The 18,641-nt window shown below is 51.2% G+C and overlaps 5 protein-coding genes across 5 annotated transcripts; 1 reads left to right on the forward strand and 4 right to left on the reverse strand.

Annotated features, from left to right (window-relative positions):
* Positions 1-60: 60 nt before the first annotated feature.
* Positions 61-1,447, forward strand: A1O9_06814 (uncharacterized protein; the record flags this gene model as incomplete). Its single annotated transcript, XM_013403761.1, has 5 exons — positions 61-428; positions 517-623; positions 700-796; positions 864-1,245; positions 1,325-1,447. The coding sequence occupies 5 exons, from the start codon at positions 61-63 to the stop codon at positions 1,445-1,447; spliced, it is 1,077 nt and encodes a 358-aa protein (XP_013259215.1).
* Positions 1,448-4,893: 3,446 nt separating this feature from the next.
* On the reverse strand, positions 4,894-6,843 carry A1O9_06815 (uncharacterized protein; the record flags this gene model as incomplete). Its single annotated transcript, XM_013403762.1, has 1 exon — positions 4,894-6,843. One exon carries the CDS (start codon positions 6,841-6,843, stop codon positions 4,894-4,896), a length of 1,950 nt encoding a protein of 649 aa, XP_013259216.1.
* Positions 6,844-7,398: 555 nt separating this feature from the next.
* On the reverse strand, positions 7,399-9,568 carry A1O9_06816 (uncharacterized protein; the record flags this gene model as incomplete). Its single annotated transcript, XM_013403763.1, has 2 exons — positions 7,399-8,940; positions 8,993-9,568. 2 exons carry the CDS (start codon positions 9,566-9,568, stop codon positions 7,399-7,401), a joined length of 2,118 nt encoding a protein of 705 aa, XP_013259217.1.
* A 758-nt stretch (positions 9,569-10,326) lies between these two features.
* A1O9_06817 (uncharacterized protein) lies at positions 10,327-14,235 on the reverse strand (the record flags this gene model as incomplete). The annotated part of the gene is made up of 1 exon (XM_013403764.1): positions 10,327-14,235. One exon carries the CDS (start codon positions 14,233-14,235, stop codon positions 10,327-10,329), a length of 3,909 nt encoding a protein of 1,302 aa, XP_013259218.1.
* Positions 14,236-15,046: 811 nt separating this feature from the next.
* A1O9_06818 (glucan 1,3-beta-glucosidase) lies at positions 15,047-17,749 on the reverse strand (the record flags this gene model as incomplete). The annotated part of the gene is made up of 2 exons (XM_013403765.1): positions 15,047-17,466; positions 17,521-17,749. The coding sequence occupies 2 exons, from the start codon at positions 17,747-17,749 to the stop codon at positions 15,047-15,049; spliced, it is 2,649 nt and encodes an 882-aa protein (XP_013259219.1).
* Between the last annotated feature and the right edge of the window lie 892 nt (positions 17,750-18,641).

The raw sequence follows: 18,641 nt of genomic DNA on the forward strand, positions 1-18,641 counted from the left end.
GTTGGGCACATAATAACATCGTCTATCTATTCACAGCAAAATCATTGAATCAGCGTCAATATGGGATCAGTATCAGCAATCAAGCTGCGAAGTCAGCCTCTCAAGAACTCGGGATCAATCGACCACCTCGACTATGTCGATTGTTCACCAATTATTGGGCGAGAATATCCCACGGCCAAGCTAAAGGATATGCTAAATGCACCGAATTTCGAAGACCAAATCCGGGATCTCGCCATCACCATCTGTGAACGTGGCGTCGTGTTCTTCAGAGCGCCCCAGGATGATCTGACCATCGATGACCAGAAGAAGATCACCGAATTGTTGGGTAGCTTGACCACTCGACCTAAAGATCATACCCTGGCTATTCACCCGCTGTTCAATGCCCCGGATAACATCCCCATGGCGGATGGGACGACGGATAAAAACATGTGAGTTTACAAGGGGGAAATCGGGAGGGGCAACATTAATGCCCAACGAAGCAATCCATGAAACTAACTGTCAATCATCGCCTCAAAGCTATGTTATCAACTCAGAAGCGATGAAGAAGTTATACAAGACGATGAAGAACCGTCCAGACGCGAGCTCCGAGCCCAGAGATCTCGGCAGAGAATGGCACTCAGATGGTATGACTCCCTCCCTGGAGAACTCACCCGCGCGTGGTCCAAGACAGCAAGTCTGATATTTTCTTCCTTCAAACAGCTCTCTTCGAAGAATGCCCCGCCGATTTCAGTTTCCTTCGAATGCAAGATACGCCGCCAGCGGGGGGCGACACGCTCTGGGTCTCAGGCTACGAAATGTAAGTTGGCCCAGACCTTGTTTCCCCCTTTAATGCCATCATGCAACCAACCCACTAACTCGAACAGCTACGACCGCATGTCCGCTCCCATGAAACGCTTTATGGAATCCCTCACCGCCGAATGCGCGCAACCCGTTTTCCGCTCCGCCGTCGAAGCAGGCGGCTATGAACTCGTCTCCCCGCGCGGATCGCCCTTGAACTCCGGGGATAAATTCGCACCGCACCACCCAGTAGTCCGCACGCACCCGGTCACCGGCTGGAAATCGCTGTTCGCGGGCGTGGGCCTCCACGTGTCGCGCATCGACGACGTCTACGGGTATGAGGACCAGATGATCCGCGACTATGTCATGAGACTCATCACGCGGAATCACGATTGCATTGCCCGCATGCACTGGACGAAGCAGGCGTGTGCGATATGGAGCAATGCTTGTACTTTGCATGCTGCTACGGTGAGGCTTTCCACCTCTTCCTCTTTTCTCCGTCCCTGTGGCTTTAGAATATTCGAACTAACGTGACTGCTTGACATAGCCCGACACGCACCTCGTGGACGGAATCAGAGTAGGTGTGCGCGCCTCCGGCGTCGGCGAGAAGCCGTATTTAGACCCTGCTTCGACCGGAAGGAGGGAGGCGCTTGGTTTGCCTAGGTTTTAACTTGAATTCTTGGAGTTGAATAACTGGCTTAGTGAGCTGGAAGTAGAAGTAGCAGTGAGGACCTCCCGATAGTGCCCTTGCTTGTTTACCTATAGTATGCAGAAACCAAATCCGTGTGCATCGTAGCCGCTGACGCTTAAAAATCATTTATTTTCCATCGTAAGAATAAGTAGAATCGCCCTCGGTGAGCATTCTTTGTTTGTCCTTATCTGAATGATGGAAAGAGGGGGAGGGAGAGACGAGAGCTTCGTGGAAAGGGGCACGCAGCCTTGTCGCAGCCTCCGGATATTCTTATTTCCAGGGGGGGAGAGATGGAGATTTTCTCTCTGCTCTCTGGGTCAGGGGTATCTTGGCTATTTTTTTTCTCGCCCAACTGACTAATTAATATCGTCGGCCCTCTGCTAAATTTGGTTGTGGTTTGCCGCCATGATATAATAGTAGTGTGTCATGGACTAATCAACCAAGGTACGTGTGCGCAATCAGAAGACTGCGCTAGTTAGCTGAGTCGCAATCAAATCTTTCCTTATTCTTATCATGGTCATTCCAACGAATACAATTGCTCTAAGTTTTCGCTTTGGATGGTGTTGATGTTATCTCTTCTCGACGAGGGGGGGGGGAATTTCATCATCATAATTTCATGTGTTGGGAGAGGGGATCTGCGAAGCGCCTCTTCAGTCACGCACTACTCCTGACACCCTCCCTCTCTCCCGGACGTTTGGGGTTCTCGGGTTAATGCGATATACGTGCCCGGATATGCTGTAGACAGTGTGCAACTCTGCCGTACTGCCGTACCGCTTTTTATGAACTGTGTTCGGCAGCGAGCTGGACGCTAGGTATTGTAGTGACCGGTTCATGCTCTGCGTCAGTGGTTATTTTAGTGTTGACCTAGGACGACATTGTGCGCCAAATTTACGTCGGTATAGAGAGCTAGGCACATTTCTGAGGTGGCAGCCCGACTGAGGCTACGCTCCCCCTTGGTCAGCGCCGAGAGTAGCCAGTTGCTAGAGTGCGTGGCTTCGGAGAATTCTGCCTGGAGCTATGACTCGATCGTGATTATTGGAAAGTGGGTGATTGCGGGCGCCTTCATGGCATTTAAGTACTGAGCGTGGAGTCGCTGACGGACCTGTAGCTAGGGTGGTCTGCTGTGCCTCCCGCCTAGATGCCTCCTGTTGGAGTGCTATTATCGCGGCCATTTCGGACCGAGTCACTATTAGCAAGCGGCTTGCAACGTTCATCAAGGGATGTCCGCCGATCCTTCTGCCTAGACTCCTTCTGTTCGCGTACATGTATATGGAAGATCTCGCTCGAGGTAAATCCTGTCTGGCGAATACTTAATGAAATACCAAGTGGGCGTGAGGAGGTATAAGAAACGTCAGTTCCAGATTTTGGAATCGAACCCTTGATTATCTCCACACCTTCCATTTGTCGCATGGCCGGTTCGAATGAGTTTCGCGCCGTTCGTGCCTCGTACATTTCGATCGAGGAAGGAGCGAGCTTTGTCAACCCCGAGCGACCATAAATCCTTACAAGATTGAAACTTGACTTCGAGAACAGTGATAATAGCAGCAGTAAGCGCCAGGGCCTCGTTGCGGCCAAAAACTCGAGCAATATTCTCCAGAGCAGCCTGAAATCTGTGACCCAGAAGCCTACAAATGTGGAAGAAGTGGGTGTCGTAATTAAAACTACCCTGATAGGATTGGCAGCTTAGAATGATCTTGACTGAGTTCATCGTTTTGCTGCTCCTTGGGTTTTGGCTGTTCGAGTGGATCATATATGAGAGAACCTGAGGCTGGGAGTTTGGAATTTGGAGCATCGACAGCGTTACTGGCCGAGAATGATTTTGGGACCGTAGCTTTGAAATCATCATCGTCGGAGTCGATGGCCATAGACATGAACTTCATCTATGCGATCGTTAATACCATTTGACTAGGCTTCTCAGAGTAGCGCATATAAAAGCTTACATCATTGGGTGCAGTTGTCTCGGGCGATTGCTTCGGCCGCTCGAAGATAGAGCCTGTTGAGTTAGAAATTCGTTGGTGTTTGCCCGTTATAATAACGCCCTCTGTTCACTCACTCTCTGTTTCAGCATCACTAGATTTTTCCACCGCAGAATAATGGGACTTGGCACCTTGTAGCCGCTGCTCATCAGCCATGGTTTCACACAGTTCTTCAGACAGACTATGTCTTTTTCTTGGAGGACTACCTCCAGGATCTGTTGAAAAGCTTCTCTGCGAAGGGGGGTCCTCGGCACCCGTAGCAGCAACGAAATCTTCCCAGTTCTCGAATTCTCGAATTCTACGACCGGGCTCGACATTTATTGGATGGATCTTGCTTGAAATCGTAGGTACAGGTCCAGAGGCAGCCACTTCAATCTCGACATTAAGGCCACGCAGGTAGCCTTGATGCGGAATGTGAAGGTTTGGGGGAGGCTCACGATATCGGGCGGCAATATGTGTGGGAATGGTGAAAGTCACGGTGTGCCTATCATCGGCAAATCTAGGGTTGAGGAGAGTCACGAAAGAGATCTCAGCCTTTATTTTGGTATTTGCAGGGATGTTGCCAAAAGTTGTGCTGAAGATCTCTGGAGTTTCCGGTTCTAAAAGGCCTGCTCCCCCACCAGCTCAACACTTGCTAAACAACCCCCAAACAAACAAACAGCAGCACGAGAAATTCTCCGAAAGCTGGAAGACATGCGCATGGAGCTCCCCATCCCGGGCCTGAGATAGCCTCGACGACATGAAAGGGTCGTACTGAAGCTGTAAGCCCGACCAACGCCACTCTCATGGTTGAAGCGTCCATGGCCATCCACGTGAACAATGACAGACATATGTTACGGACGTGCGTACCACTCGCTAACATCAAACGGCCCGACCAGACAAGCAAACGAAGTCCGAAGAGAAGTCGTGAACATCCACGACGCCGCCGTGGCGATCGTGCAAAACAAGCACACGCACCAATACCGCCTGATCATCGTCGGTCGCAACGGCTGCTCGGTCCTCAGTCAAGAACGTAAGCACAACACCACCCAGACGCCGCCCGAACTTCGCGTCACGCACCTACCTCGTCCAGATGGAAGCAAGCGGCACGCGCCACGTCCAGCGCATCGACGAGGGACTGAAGTACCTGGGAATTCTCGAATTCGCAAAGTAAGCTATCTGCCCGATACCTCACCCTCCAACCCCGATTCCTCTCCATGACCAAATCCACTCGCCGTCACCGCGTAATGGTGTACAAACTGACATCCGCCTAGATGGCCGCCTCTTCGAACTCGGCCTCGCGGCCATCTCGGGGAGTCTGCTCTTCCTGTGAGGACGATCGAGGGCTGAGTTTAGTGTAGTCCAAGGACTCATGAGGAGCAAAGCGATCATCAGTGAGGTTGGGTGTGATCTTGCCCGTTGGTTTGAATTATCTATTCACCTATGTACTTATATCCTTCTTTGGCTCGTTCAAAGCTGCAACGCGCTCGCCACAATACCGCCCAAGAACCCAGGCACACTGTGTTTGGCTTCATCGAACTCCATGGCTCTCCAGGCGACGATGCCGTCGGGGCGGACAAGGACGGCGCCTGAGGTGCGGACGCCGCGAAGAGAGGGCCATTTGCCTGCTACGTCATTCCAGACTTCAGCGGTATTGGGTTGCACCTCGGATGACGGTGCCACTTGACCGGCCTCGCCATCTGATTCTGACTGTATTCCGACCACATGGAGCAAGCGGGCTACGCCACTATCACCCCAGTAACCACCAACTACCGCAGCGGCTCGACGCCACAGATCCGGTCTCGACGTGAACAGGACGAAACCGCCATAGCGGATCAAATCCCTCGTGGAGACTGAGATGGCTCTACTGTTCCTGGGTCCCGCGTCTTCACCTTTTCTCTCGAGCCAAAGATGAGGCAGATGATGCCCCGGGATCGTCGAAGGATGGTACTCGAGCGTATCCAGCTCCTCCTTCTCATTCAACTGTCCATCATGGCGAGTAGCGGCCCCTTCGCCATCGACATCCACGTCAGGGTAGAACCAGCCGATTTCAGCGCCCAAGGCGTGGAATTCGCCATCGAGGATCAGCTGCGCGGTGTCCACGGCCTTGCGGCGCGCGTCGCCCTCGCCCGTATCCGTGGCATCGAAGAACGAGTCTATGGCCTTGATATTCTCCTCTTTGCTCTGCTCCGGTGATATTCCGAGAGCGGTGTCCATGACGAGTGCATGCGAGCGGAGATTGTGCAGCGAGGTGTCGCGCACGCGCTGGCCGATCGGTCGACGCTCGCTGTCGTAGGTATCAAGCAGGTGGTTGAAGTCTGGAAGTTTCGTTTGTGAATCTGTCCCTTGGCTGCCCTTGAGCGCGATATTTAGCTTCCACACCAGGTTATGCGCATCCTGGATACCGGTGTTGAGACCCAATGCACCCCAGGGCGGGATACGATGTGCCGCATCACCTACCAGAAACACCTTCCCTGACGTAGTCTTACTTCGATACTGTTTTGCGCACAGAGCGTTGACGTACCAGTGACTGGTAGAGATGAGGTCGACTTGGAGATCCGGGATTTGGAGGGTATCATGAAGACGTTTCAACATGGCAGACTCGTCGAATCTCTTGGGATCTGTGGGGTTGAGGGCACATGCGAATAGCCACTCTTCCGTCTCGGGTGCCATTGGGTAAGGTCCGAGGTGGTACAGATAGCCAGTATCGATGCTTCCGCCTAGTTTTGGATCGATGAACCAGGTGATGAAGTTCCGGACATCAGGGTGGTGAAGGGAGAGCGGGGCCCGAATGTGTGCTGAGACCATGTCGATGATATCTCGCTCACCTTCCCACCCTATGCCGAGACTGTCTGTCAAACCACGTCCCCCATCTGCACCAATACAGTAGCTTGCTTGGAAGATCTCAGGGTCTCCCCTTCCACTGCCATTCACTGTAATCGAGACAACATTCCCAGCCTCCTCGACCTTCATCACCTCTGTATCATAAAATATTCCATCTGAATTGAGCTCCAGAGCCCTCTTCTGCAAAATCGGCTCCAGCCTGATCTGCGGCAGGACTGCATACTCGCAAGGCGAGACACTGGCATATTCCTCTGCATATTCACCACCGCCCCAAGCAGAGCGCTGCACAATCTGTCTTCCATTCGGCCCAAAGCTGGTGTACCAAGCAGTATGGCCGTCCAGAGCCTTCGGAGAACGCTGCTTGATGACCTCGTTCTCGATCCCCAGCTGACGGAAGATCTCAATGGTTCGGTGATTATAGCCGCACGCCTTCGGATGGATTGACGTCGATGGATATCTTTCGAATAGCACGTGAGGAATATTGCATAGCGAGAGCAGAATTGATGACGCCAGGCCGACCGGACCCCCTCCGACGACGGCTACTGGGTATATTCGACTAGTACTTCGACTAGCCATTTGTTTACATGTGTCCTGTGATGCCGCCTGTCACACTTGTGTCGAGTGGGTCCCTACTCAGATGGTAACGAAGCGAAGCCTCAACCGTTTCGACCTCGTACTGCCGCGGAGAAGTTTTCAGGAGAGAACAGTGGACTGATAAAGCTGAAATTAACTTTCCCAGAAGACCAAGTAAATAGCATGGGAGGATGAAGGTCAAGAAGCCTGGTGGCAGCTGCCAGAGAATCAACGAAGTTGAAGTACCCAACTAATTGCCAGTCCCACGAGCTTCTCCACACAAGGTGTGCCTGTCCCGCACAAATCGACGTGTTGGGGGATTTCGTGGGGCCAGACTTGGCGAATGTCATCTGAATTCGTCAGGAAACTCCTCCTTTATTCATTCTCAAACGGTACTTGGCCTGAGGATCTCATTAGCTAGATGGTTATGGACGCGTCGCGAGCAGTTCTCTACCCAAACGCTGGCTGGTAATAAGGGCAACAATTTTCTCCTGGCACGGCTCAAGTATTGTCGAAGGGCGACAGAGCAGATGGCTGAATGCTACATCTGGGACCCTCTCAACTCAGTCCCGCGATCCAAGTGGACAAAATAGGCAGCATATCATGCGATATGCCCCACTGAGAAGAGATCGCCTGGAGGAGCATTTGCAGGGTCAACAAGGAATAGCGCAAGTTGAGCATTTTCGTCGCCCCTTTGAAGGGTCCACCGTCCACCACAAATGCAAAAGTATCCGAGCTCCGAGTAACCAGATCACTCGAATCGTTGGGCGACAGATAGCCATCGCCATTCCGCGAATGGTTCCAAACGATTTCCCAGTCGATCTCGGCGGGGATGGTAATAATTTGTTCACCATATCGACAATGCGCAGTGAAGATCGTGGCTGCTGCGAAAAGGCATGCAGGTAGGTGAGCAGGATAGGCACGGCCGAGAGTCATGTTCTCTGATAGATTCAGTATGGCAACGGCATGGAGTATTGCCCTACGAGCTTCGGGTGAGACCGTCCATCTGGGAAGATTGATGGGTTCGGGGGAGTCACGACCAGTGGAGAAGAGGCTTTGGTCGATGGAGAATGTTGCGCAAAGACGTTGACATAGAACCACGGAATCTGTTGCCATATCCAAGCAGAGATTATGCCACCGTAAGAGATGCTCCTGGCCCTCCACTGTGGGTTCCGCAGGGTCCAAGTATACTGCCTTGAGATACAATGATGCGGTGGTAATCTGAGATAGCAGTGGAATGCCCAAAGCCGACCCATTCGCGTCAGCGCGTTCAGACAGAATGGCCTGAAAAGCTTCGAGAATGACCAATTTGGACAGTTGCGAGTCGTGAAGGATGCTGGTAGAGAACGATGAAGGGTAAAATAATGAGAGGAATATCTCTCGAAAAGTGCTTGTCGGATTGCGAGGTTTATTCGTCTCCTTGATCCAGTCATCTGCGGTGCGTGCTTGAAACACCGAGTCCCTTGCGGCAAACTTCAATGGATTGGTGGTATGCTTTCCAACGGGTGCAGCCCCAGCATACCTTGCGAGCTGTGAATCAACGATATAGAGACCAAGGACCGTCCGTCTATTGACCTCCACGGCAGCCCAGGCTTTCCAACATCCGTTCTTCCCCTCTGGAGTGCTATTCTCATCGGGGATTCCACTCAATGCGTTTTCTGGGAGGTCAAACATGCCGAATTGTCGTGCCCATGAGAATGCAAGGCCATGGAGAGTTTGACATAGTGTTCGAAGTCTGTGGCTCTTAGAAAGCATGGCATAGAGCTGCCCTAGACATGCGGTTGTGACTATTGCCTCGCGTTGAACGCGATAGGCGCCCACCTTCCCCTCAAAAATATCTCCCCATGAGGTCGCTGCAGCAGTTTGCGCTAGTCGCCAGAGAAACTCACCTTTGGAGACTGCGTCGTTAGAGCCGAAGAACAAAGAGCCAATGGCGACCATGGTCAAAAGAAGAAATGGCCCACATTGGCTGATATTGAAGGTCGCTTCGTGTATGATTGGAAAAGTAGGATTGAATCGACTGAAGAAGAGATGCAAGCATGCATCGAGGAAAGAGGACGTGATGCCCCTGCCGTTGATCTCCCTAGTGATGTTCGAAGACTAGCGATAATCCCCATCAGCGCTATTCGCGAATAAGATAAACATCACTTACCGCGTCATGGATCACGGCGCCGGCTTGCTGAACTGCTTGAGGGCTACTGTCATAGATATGCTCCGTTTGCTGACCGCCGAGCTCAGAGCCAACGAATTGATTCCCAGTCGCGGTGTGTGATGGTAAGGAGGTAGGCCAGCCTGGAGGTGTAGACAGCAAGTACTGGAAAAAGTCCTCGGTCTCGGCGAAGTAGGGCGGATCGCCCCCTAACGCGTGAGTGATAGTGGGATTTGACAGAGAGGGACCGGCAGAGCTTTCTGGTATATTGACATATCCCCTGGGCTGGGTACCGGTGGGAGGTGGCAGTGTGTGTTCGCCTGGTAGGCAAGTGTGCCGCGGCTTCCTCACCGTATTGCTGTTGGCTTTAGCAGCATGGACTCGTTCATGTCGCATCAAACTGTCGTGACGGGAAAACAGTCGGTGGCATTGTGAACAGGCAAAAGGTTTGTCTCCTGTATGGGTTCTCTCATGGCGTTCCAAGTGCTCTCGTTTCTGGTAAAGATTGGAGCAGAATCGACACCTTAATTCAGGCCTTTGTTTTGGGGTGTGGACTCCATTTTGTAACGCGAAGTCCATGATCTTCCAAGGATGTGCCTGGTATTCAAGTGCATTCACATCTGACTAGGGGAGGCACGAGCATCTGCTACCTCCATCGGCTCGATCAGGCGGCCTGCATGGGAACCTGGGATAGGCACGGGTCTATATAGGTCCCTTTAGAGAATGTGGAGAAGTTTGAAGTTGGGCAGGTGCAAGTTAAACATCCGGGGAAGAAGGGGAAGGAGCGATTTGATCTGCCCGCCAGTGCCAACACGTGCCAAGATTCCGACTAACCAATAACGACTTCAGCATACTGCGCCCCGAAATAGTTAAGTACTCTGTGCAGATCCTGAGTGAAATTGATCACGGAAGTCAATCTGCGCTACAGCGGAACTTACCTTGGAGCTTACTTGAATCACAGTTGCTGTTCAGAGATGGGTGGCTTGAAAGGAATAAGAGTTCATTGGTACCTAATGCATGCTCTGACTATGGAGTGCGAGTAGTACATACGGAGACAGATGCTAGCTAGTTTACTCCTATGCTTTGAGTCTACCTTGGTGTCTTCCATGCCCTTGTCTTATCTATGCCCAATGTTCATCACAACACAAGCCCACGCCAATTGACAAGTGCCTATTCTTTCATGGAAGCATTTCTGAAATGTGCTTTCCTGTCATGACATTGCTCCCACCCAAGATGAACAACCAACTCTGGATCACCAAACATCATGTCTAGGACACAGCTGTGTCCGTCTGAGATGACAGCCGATTGCTGAAGGCCTCTCCATCGTGGCCTTTCAACTAAGACTTTCCTTGTGGCCTCGTATCCTTGTCGATAATTCCCGTAAATCGACCAGTTCCGCCTTCATAGAAACCATCCTCTACCGATGCCCATCTTTCGAGGCGGTCTGACCATCCAAATTTCAGACCCCAAGCCATTTCCAAGACGCGCTTCTCAATAGGGTGGACGCACTGCGTCAGAGTCCCAAGCCACGGATACACCTCTCCATCTGGTGAGGAAGTACTCATCATGGTTCGGTTGGAACCGATATCATGCTGATCTTGCATACGACCCAAAGGCGTTGGCAATCCTAGGTCGTGCATCTCTGTTCCAGTGAGGTTGATCAGTCGACTAAACCGTTCTCGACGAGCACGAATACCAGAGTCCACAGGACTGACCAAATGCATCACAGCAGAGCATTGGTTGAAGGTGGTGTTCGTCACACCTCTCGGCAACGTAATCTTGACATATCCGCAACTGTTGAGAATGATCTTCTGAATATGGCCTCGGAATGCTTTGGCAGGTTGGGGGGTTGTGGTCTCATCAATGAGCCCAGCGGCATATTTATGTTCCATCAACGTGACACCGGGGGTAATACTGTCGATGACACGTGTCCATGTTGCGCTACTTGGCAATTCTTCGTGTAGCCATTCTTCGCGCACGTGGTGACATCGGAGATTGCTTCCACCAGTGGTCAACGGCTGATCGATAGATGGATCGTGTTGAGTTAGTAAGCTGACAGAGTCGAGAGTCAACGAGTGCAAGCTCGTGTCGTGGCTCTGACTCATGAAATCCTGAAGCATTTCAGGGCTGAACCAACAGTTTTCGAATCCAAGATCTCGAATATGCTCGAACTTGGTGAGTTCTGAGCGGGGCCTCCCAGTATCGTTCTCATGAAGCCAGCCTCTGGGGTCCTCAACGATTGGAGCAGGGAGGACGTGCTGATTACGAGCGAATATTCCCACCCCATGCTCACCACCTCCAACATAGCCAATCGACAGGCTGTGAAGGCTCTCAATGGGCAGGACATAAAGTCTGAGAAACTGTGTGAATTTCTCGGCCGCGGTGTGAGGTGGGATGGGCATGCTTGTCTGGTAGAACCGATCCCCTGTGATATGCTCTTGCCTCCAATCAGGGCTGATCAACATCTGTAGCCTCCCCAAGCTGGGAAGGGATGTCCAGAATTCTTTCTGCGCGAGGGATGAAAGGAGCCCAGACGAAAGCTTGCTTATGCGTAGAGTATGAATACGTGTGAAATTGGTTTTGTTGGTAATGATAGCTGTTGTGTAGGCAGACAAAAATGCACGTTGCGCCCATGCCGTTTCCATCAGCCATTGTGCCTGTGCCTCTGTTAAAGATCCGGGGCGAAGGTCAGCGCTCAGAGGAAGTGCGGTTTTGTTTTGAACAAAAGCGCAGTGGCCTCCCATCTCCGCGGCGATGTTGTGACCATTAAAGATCAATGGCCATTGTGGCTGCTTCTTCGCTGAAGCCTGACGATTCCCTGTTACGCGTTGGTGACGGACAGCTGCGTTGTGAGGCGGCCCAGGATTGATTTGGGCCCAGTTCACGTGAGGATTGGGATTGCCAACTCCGTGGTGTGCAATTGAGCCGGGAGCACCTCCAACGTGAGATTCTGGGTCAAAATCTTCCTGCTCATGTTGAATCTTGAAGCTATCCATTTCTCGGATCGGTCTTTTCTCGAGCCACCGGACTTCTGTAGCGACGGCGGCGATGGAAGCAGAATAACTCGGAGCCTGGATGGCATTCTTGATTGCTTCATGAATGCTGTTTTGTTGTGCCCATTTGAAGTATTCATTGCGACAGAGCTTATCTAACACGTCTTCGCCTTGAAATGTCTTGCCGAAGATCTTACTGCCCCTGCTCGCTCGTCGAGACAGGACCGCCATATCAGACATATCTGGACCTTCAAGCCAGCCATGGCCACTGTCAATACAAAGGCCCAGTTCAGAAGCCTTGTTGACGTATTTAAAGGCCTCCTTGAGCAATGGGCGGTTGTTGTCTACGAGGTCTTCGATCTTCTGGAGCTCTGGAAAGCGAGGATAATGCTCAGTCGGCCAAGTAAAACTTCCAAACCATGCCTCCTGCACCTTTTCAATGACTTTGGGTCTTGCCTTTGAGAGGCCCACAATATCGTACTCGAAGGATATGCCCAGTTGGTTGAGATTGTCACCGTATTTCTGAAACATAGAGTTCTGGGGAAGGTAGCTGCTCTTACTGTTCCAATCATCGTTGCAGTTGTTGAACAATGGCTTATCGAAGTTGATCACAACATTCCGAAACTGTATGGGTGAGAGCGCCTCACAAAATTCAGAGTTGACGAGACGAAGAATTCCGATATCGCGCGTTGAAAGATACTTGGTGATGCTTAGCCAGAGATCCGCATTAAAGTCCTCGAGGCCTCTTGCGGGGGATGTCTTCGAGAATGCATTATCAGATAACTTCGCTAGTCTGCCACCTTTCGCCCGGGAGATTTTTGTCTTGGGTTCCATCAGGAACGGAAGAGAAGTCGAGGGAAGCACTCGAGGAAATGACTTCTCGGCTAGTCGGAATAGCTTCTCGTCTAATCGCTCCTCGCTTTGCGCCACGGCAGGTGGATTGTCCGCATTTTGAGGGTCTCGATCTCCAGCTGATGTTGCCAGAGCTATTTTCGGTTTCCGAACCAGGTCGAGAAAGTCTTTGGTGTAGGATTTCGGAATCGACTCCGGAACGACTTGACTGTAATCAAAAGGAACGGGAGCCCAGCTGCGAGCAGTGCCGGATTGTGGTGGTCGCTCTAAAAATGATAATTGCATGGCATCAAGATTACCTGCAATTAACATAGTATCCGAAGAGGTAGTTTCTTCCTGTAGGTTGTGAGAATGGCTAGAGTGAGAGTTTCCAGAGCCTTCCCCCAGAAGGGTATCTTCTTCTTGTAGATTGTGTAGACTGTTCGACTCAGAGTCTGCAAAGTATCCATCCAAAGGAATGACAGGAACTAGGTCATTCGGACGAGCTGGTGCCTTCCTAGGGCGAGCCTTGTTGCTAGGCTGTCCACCAAAAACATCTGTCTCTTCTAGACTGGTGGTGCTAACATCAGTCACTGCTCTTCCAGCCTCTCTCTTACTTTTCGTGTGAGCTTCAAAATTAGATCTCCTAGACTGGGATCCCCCAAGCAAAGATGTACTCGTAGGATCAGTGTTCTCAGAGTCTGCAGCGCAAATCGATCGATAAGAATGGAGGAGATCTTTGGAAGGTCTTCGACCGATGAGCTGATGGTCCTGTCCGTCAGCAACTCCGGCGAGATTTGGTCCTCTTCCTGCTAATCGATTGGACCGACGTGCGCTCGACGTCGAACTACTGGTCTGTCCTTGAGAAGAGTTCGGAGAGCTAGACAAAGGTGCTGGGAGCGTGGAGTTGTCGGGAGGGGAAGGATCCAGGCCTCGAGTGTCACTGGCAGACAAGGCGTTTGCACCATCGTCTGGTTGTGTCTGCGGTATCTCGCCCGCCCATGTCACTGCCAGAGAGGAAGTCGCATTGCTCTCTTGTTGCAGGAGGCGTTCCACTGTCGCAGGCCGAAAGATGGGACGGATGTTCTTAGCACTTGCGCTTCTAGAGTATTTTGAAACGCGGGTTCGGCTCGGTGGTGATGAAGGTTGATACTGCGTTCTTCCCTTTCCTTTGGTTGAAGAAGAAGCATGCTTCGCGGGGGTACGTAACTTCTCAATCTCGCTCCGAAGATATTGGGCCAGTGTCTGGGGACTAAAGTCTGTGAAGATGGGATGAATAATAATGTCGGGGGTGGGGTGTCTGATCGGCGGCTGCACTGGCTGGCCTATTACTTGAGACAAGGTCGGAACGAAATCATCGCCTTCGTCGTCATTCTCGTAGCCTTCTTGGGTGAACAGCCGTTCAGGATTTCGCAAAGTCATGGCAACTGGCGGGTGCGGGGAACACAGGTCATCTGGAACGAAGGGCGGGTCGTCGATGGAGATGCGAAGAGGAGGATGAGAGAGTGGATGACACGGAGAGGCGCGAAGGCAACAACAACGCTCTGCGATACTGTGTGAGGAAAATATTCCCAAAGGTTAAAATGATCTTGGTGGCTCGGTTCATCAGCCAGGCAACTTTTTGACATGTGGTTTACGAGTAAAGCGGGAGGGAGTGAGTGTGGAGTGAGGAGTGACGGAGGCTCGGAGGACGGGGGCCACTGAGTAGAAGCTCGCTGCAACTAGAGTGTTGTGCCAGACCTCGCGCCAAGCCTCCCCCCAGTGACATTAGTGAGCTCTATCAGCCAATCATAGATGCACTATTTACTAGCAGCTGATGAACCGCGCTACTAGTGCGGATTAGACTCTACCATTCAGCAACCAGCGAGGTAATCAATTCTGATTCGCTCAAGTCTCTCTAAGGGCTTCACTGCAATGACCCAAAGAGGTCAAGTTACAGACAGAATCGACGCATTGCCTCCCCCCTAGGTACTAGGTAGCACCCATACTAGGTACCAACTTGAGCGAGTAGATACCCAAGGTAACAAATACGGTTCAACAAAGCACCATCATCGAAGTTCATGGGTATCACTATTGACATAATGTTGCCAACCTCATCAAGGCAAAAATAAAAGCAATGCAAGCCGCCGCCAAAATGCTGTTCGTTGTCTTGTTGGCATCAAACCTTGGTCATTCCAACCTTAGATGGCCAATACAATATCCTCGGGTTCAAGTCCACCTTTCTTTTTCTGTCTTAGACCTCAAATGACATCAACGTCTGGCCGAACATGTTGGTATGATTTGACTGGAGCGCCACTGGTTGTCCATTCACGTTGACCATGTTTGTCGACGCCTTGGTGGTCAATCCATAGAGGTTGATGTTGGCGGAGCAGCGGATATCCACCATGTTCTCTTGACAAGAATTGGTTTCTAAGCACTTCTGATCATAGTTGTCAAAAAAGCTGTACAACCCGCCTCCGTACATGTAGATGTTCTGGGAGTTGACAATGCGAATGCCCCATGTCTTCTTGCATGCGTCATTAGTGCAGTCATCGAACATCGGATCCCCGATGGATTCGACCGGGGAGAAGCCGCCATCCAAAGCATTGGGTGCGGATTGCATATATGCTGTCTCGGTCTGAATTGCTCCCATGAAGACGTCCTGTGCATTGTTGAACTGGTAATTGTAGAGCTGATGATGCTCTGATGAAGTGCCCCACAACCATACCGGACCTCTACTCTCCACCAGGAGACCACGTCCATTGTAAATGTTGGTCTGATTGTGCATGGGTAGGTCGAGTTCATGGTCAGCAACCCAGAACCAACAATTCTCAAGGTATGCAGTTGCCTGCTGAGTGATGTGCATCATAAGGAACGATCCAGCACACTCTGGCTTAAATTCACTTGACCCAGCAACATTGGCCATGCAAATATCTTGCTGTAACTGGGTTCCGGCAGAACCACCAATTCGGAAATGAACATCCCACATTCCGCAGGAGCCTTGACTGGATTCAGCAACATTCCATTCCATCATCACTGCACCTGGAAGAGGACCCATGGTTTCGAAGATCAAATCCGAGATCTCGACCGATCCTATATCGCCACTTTGACCTACTCGGAAAACTGGCTGGGGTCTAGTGCTGTCCCTGAAGAATTGGCCGCTGGCCATGACGAGTGGCCAGATCTCACCAGTGACTCGGATGTTCGATGGGACATTCACTGTCTGCGTGATAACATAGGCTCCATGATCAAAATAGACAACTTGATCTGGACTTGCACTGTTGAAAATGTTCTGGATTGCCACAGTATCATCCGTGATCCCGTCGCCTTTAGCCCCAGCAGATTTGACACTGATGAAAGATGAAGCAGGAACAGTTTCATACTGAGGTTTGGAGCGAGAAAAGACCCCCGAATTTCCTAGGAGCGAAGATGAAATGGACGGTGCGATCAATTTCTGTTGAATTCGAGCGGCTGCAAATGGAAGGGCACCAAGGGTGCATGTACTTGGGATGGGGGTCGCAGAAGATGTGGCGGTTCCGTTGCTGAGTGATGTTGTTCTTGAAGTCGGGACTAAAGTATGGTTGGAGTTCGCGGAAGTGGGTACTGGAGAAACAGTAATGGTGACAGCTGTCGTCATGAGAGTACGATTGGCTGTAGCAGTTGATGTGATAACGACAGTAGTTGTAATAACTGACGAACACGGTTGAGAAGATTCCGATGGCGGCCCCTGTGGGGCGCGTTTAACTGGTTGACTCCCATTGAAGGCCAGAGACCGGTAGGTATCACCCTGACCCCAAGCATCGATTATAAGCGAGCCAGGGAGGATCTGATCCACACCATTGGCACCTACTACACCAACCCGGGTGGTACGAAGATCAACATGGTGCATGATCAGTGTTCCACCGGTAGCTGGCTGGCTGGTGGCATTATATGAAGTCAGGACACCGACACCGGTATTGCTCATAATACTGTCGAGAATGAGGACCGAGCCAACGGTCTGGTTGGTTGAGTTCGCCAAGTTGGACATATCAACACCAACATCGCACTGATCAATGGTCAAGGATTTCAAGGTCCAAATCCACGCCCAGTTGAGGAAGATAGCGGTGTTGCATCCATTGAAAGTCATGTTTCTGGTGGTAAATTGTTGGTTGCCCAGAAAGGCGCCATAGTTGCCCCCGTTGAAGACGAGATCAGTCATGAGGCCTCCAGAGCCATTATCCATAAAAATGCCCTGTTGCTTGTTTGTGGAGCTCTTAGGGCGCATGTTACAGACGATGTTTTGCAGGCTAGTAGCTTGTGCGACCTGCCAGTGGATACCGGCACCTTTATCCTCAGGCATCTGGGTAATGTCAACGATAAAGTTGCGCATCTGACGATAGAAATTGTTTTGGTTGGTGTACCATTGAGCACCACTTGCCCCAGGGATATAAGGATCAGTATCGACAACGGCAATACCCTCAAATGAAGGGAGTGCGAGTAGGGTGGGCAGACTGAGAGCGTCCCCAACGAATTGAGTGTAGTAATACTGAATGATCGGAGCCGAGACAGCATAAATGCCAGGTGGGAAATAGACAATTGCAGGAACCGTGGTTGAGCTGTCACAGTTGAGGGCACATCGTTGACCATCTGCAATTGCATTGTTGATAGCAACAGTATCATCAGTCACACCATTACCTAGGGGGTGTTAGTTCTGTGGTCCTGAACTGATCGATGGGAGATATATCATACCAACAGCTCCGTAATCCTTGACATTGCGAAAGACCTTGTAGCCGGCAGAGTTTGCTCCGTAAGCCACTGTACCTTGTCTCTGAATCTGAGAGAGCCAGTACGGAGAAGCAGGAGCTTGACGGCCTGGAAGAGAAGGTGCAAGAGGTTTGGGAGCAGCCGAGGCAAGCCAAGGCAGGAGGAGTAAACTGCAGGAGATCAGCATCGTAGCGGAACGTGATAAGAGAGTCATGGTAGGTTGTAGGAAGCGAAGTGGTATCGTTGGAGAGGGAAATCGGCGAAGATGATTTAAATAGGGGTTGTGACCAGCACGGCAAACAAGATCGATGGTACTGTGATGCAGTGTGATGCAGAAGTAGAAGGGGAAAGCCTTGATAGACTGTGGATGGGTGACAGATCGGTTGATGGAGGAAGACCTTGATCAATAAAGGAAGTGCCAGTTTCTCAACTAAGGCAGTGACTGCAAGTGAATGGAGAAGATGAATAAGAATCGACCGTAAACAATTGCCACAGCAAGTGCAGTCTGGCAATTGAAAAGGCGGTAATGGAACTGGTGAGTTCTGTGACCTGCCAGCGTCTGGACGATGGTGGGCAATGGCGATTCAAACGAATGGAGCGTGAAGAAGGGATTCTCACAAACCAAAGCTTCACCAGAGCTGTTCAAACGAATGACAAGGCTGTGATGGAATTTTCAGCGCGATCAAGAGAGAGTGTAGACCAGAGAGCGGAGAGAAGAGAATTGCAGCGGACGAAACGAGGACCAGAACCAGGACACAGAATAGCAGAGGGAGGAGGGAGGAGGTATTTGTGCGAAGCCAGTATCAAACCCGGAGAGGAAAAATGTGGTTGCGAGGGAGCGATGGAAGAGAGGAAGGCACCAGCGTAATGGACATCGACAGTCGCACTGGCCATCTAGAGACTGGGGCAGATCCACTTGCACAGTATCTCAGACCAGGCGACCGTCGCATCGAGTGAAATCTATACCCAACTGCTATGCTGTGCCACGGCCAGCCAGCACGCCAAATGCCCATCGCAGACTTACTTTACATTGCACCGCGCTGCGCTGCACTGTCCCTTCCCTCAATCAAACAATCTGGCCTGTGATTCTCAGGCGCTTGGGCGAG

Source organism: Exophiala aquamarina, assembly GCF_000709125.1.
Source record: "Exophiala aquamarina CBS 119918 chromosome Unknown aczIA-supercont1.5, whole genome shotgun sequence".
Taxonomy (NCBI): domain Eukaryota; kingdom Fungi; phylum Ascomycota; class Eurotiomycetes; order Chaetothyriales; family Herpotrichiellaceae; genus Exophiala; species Exophiala aquamarina.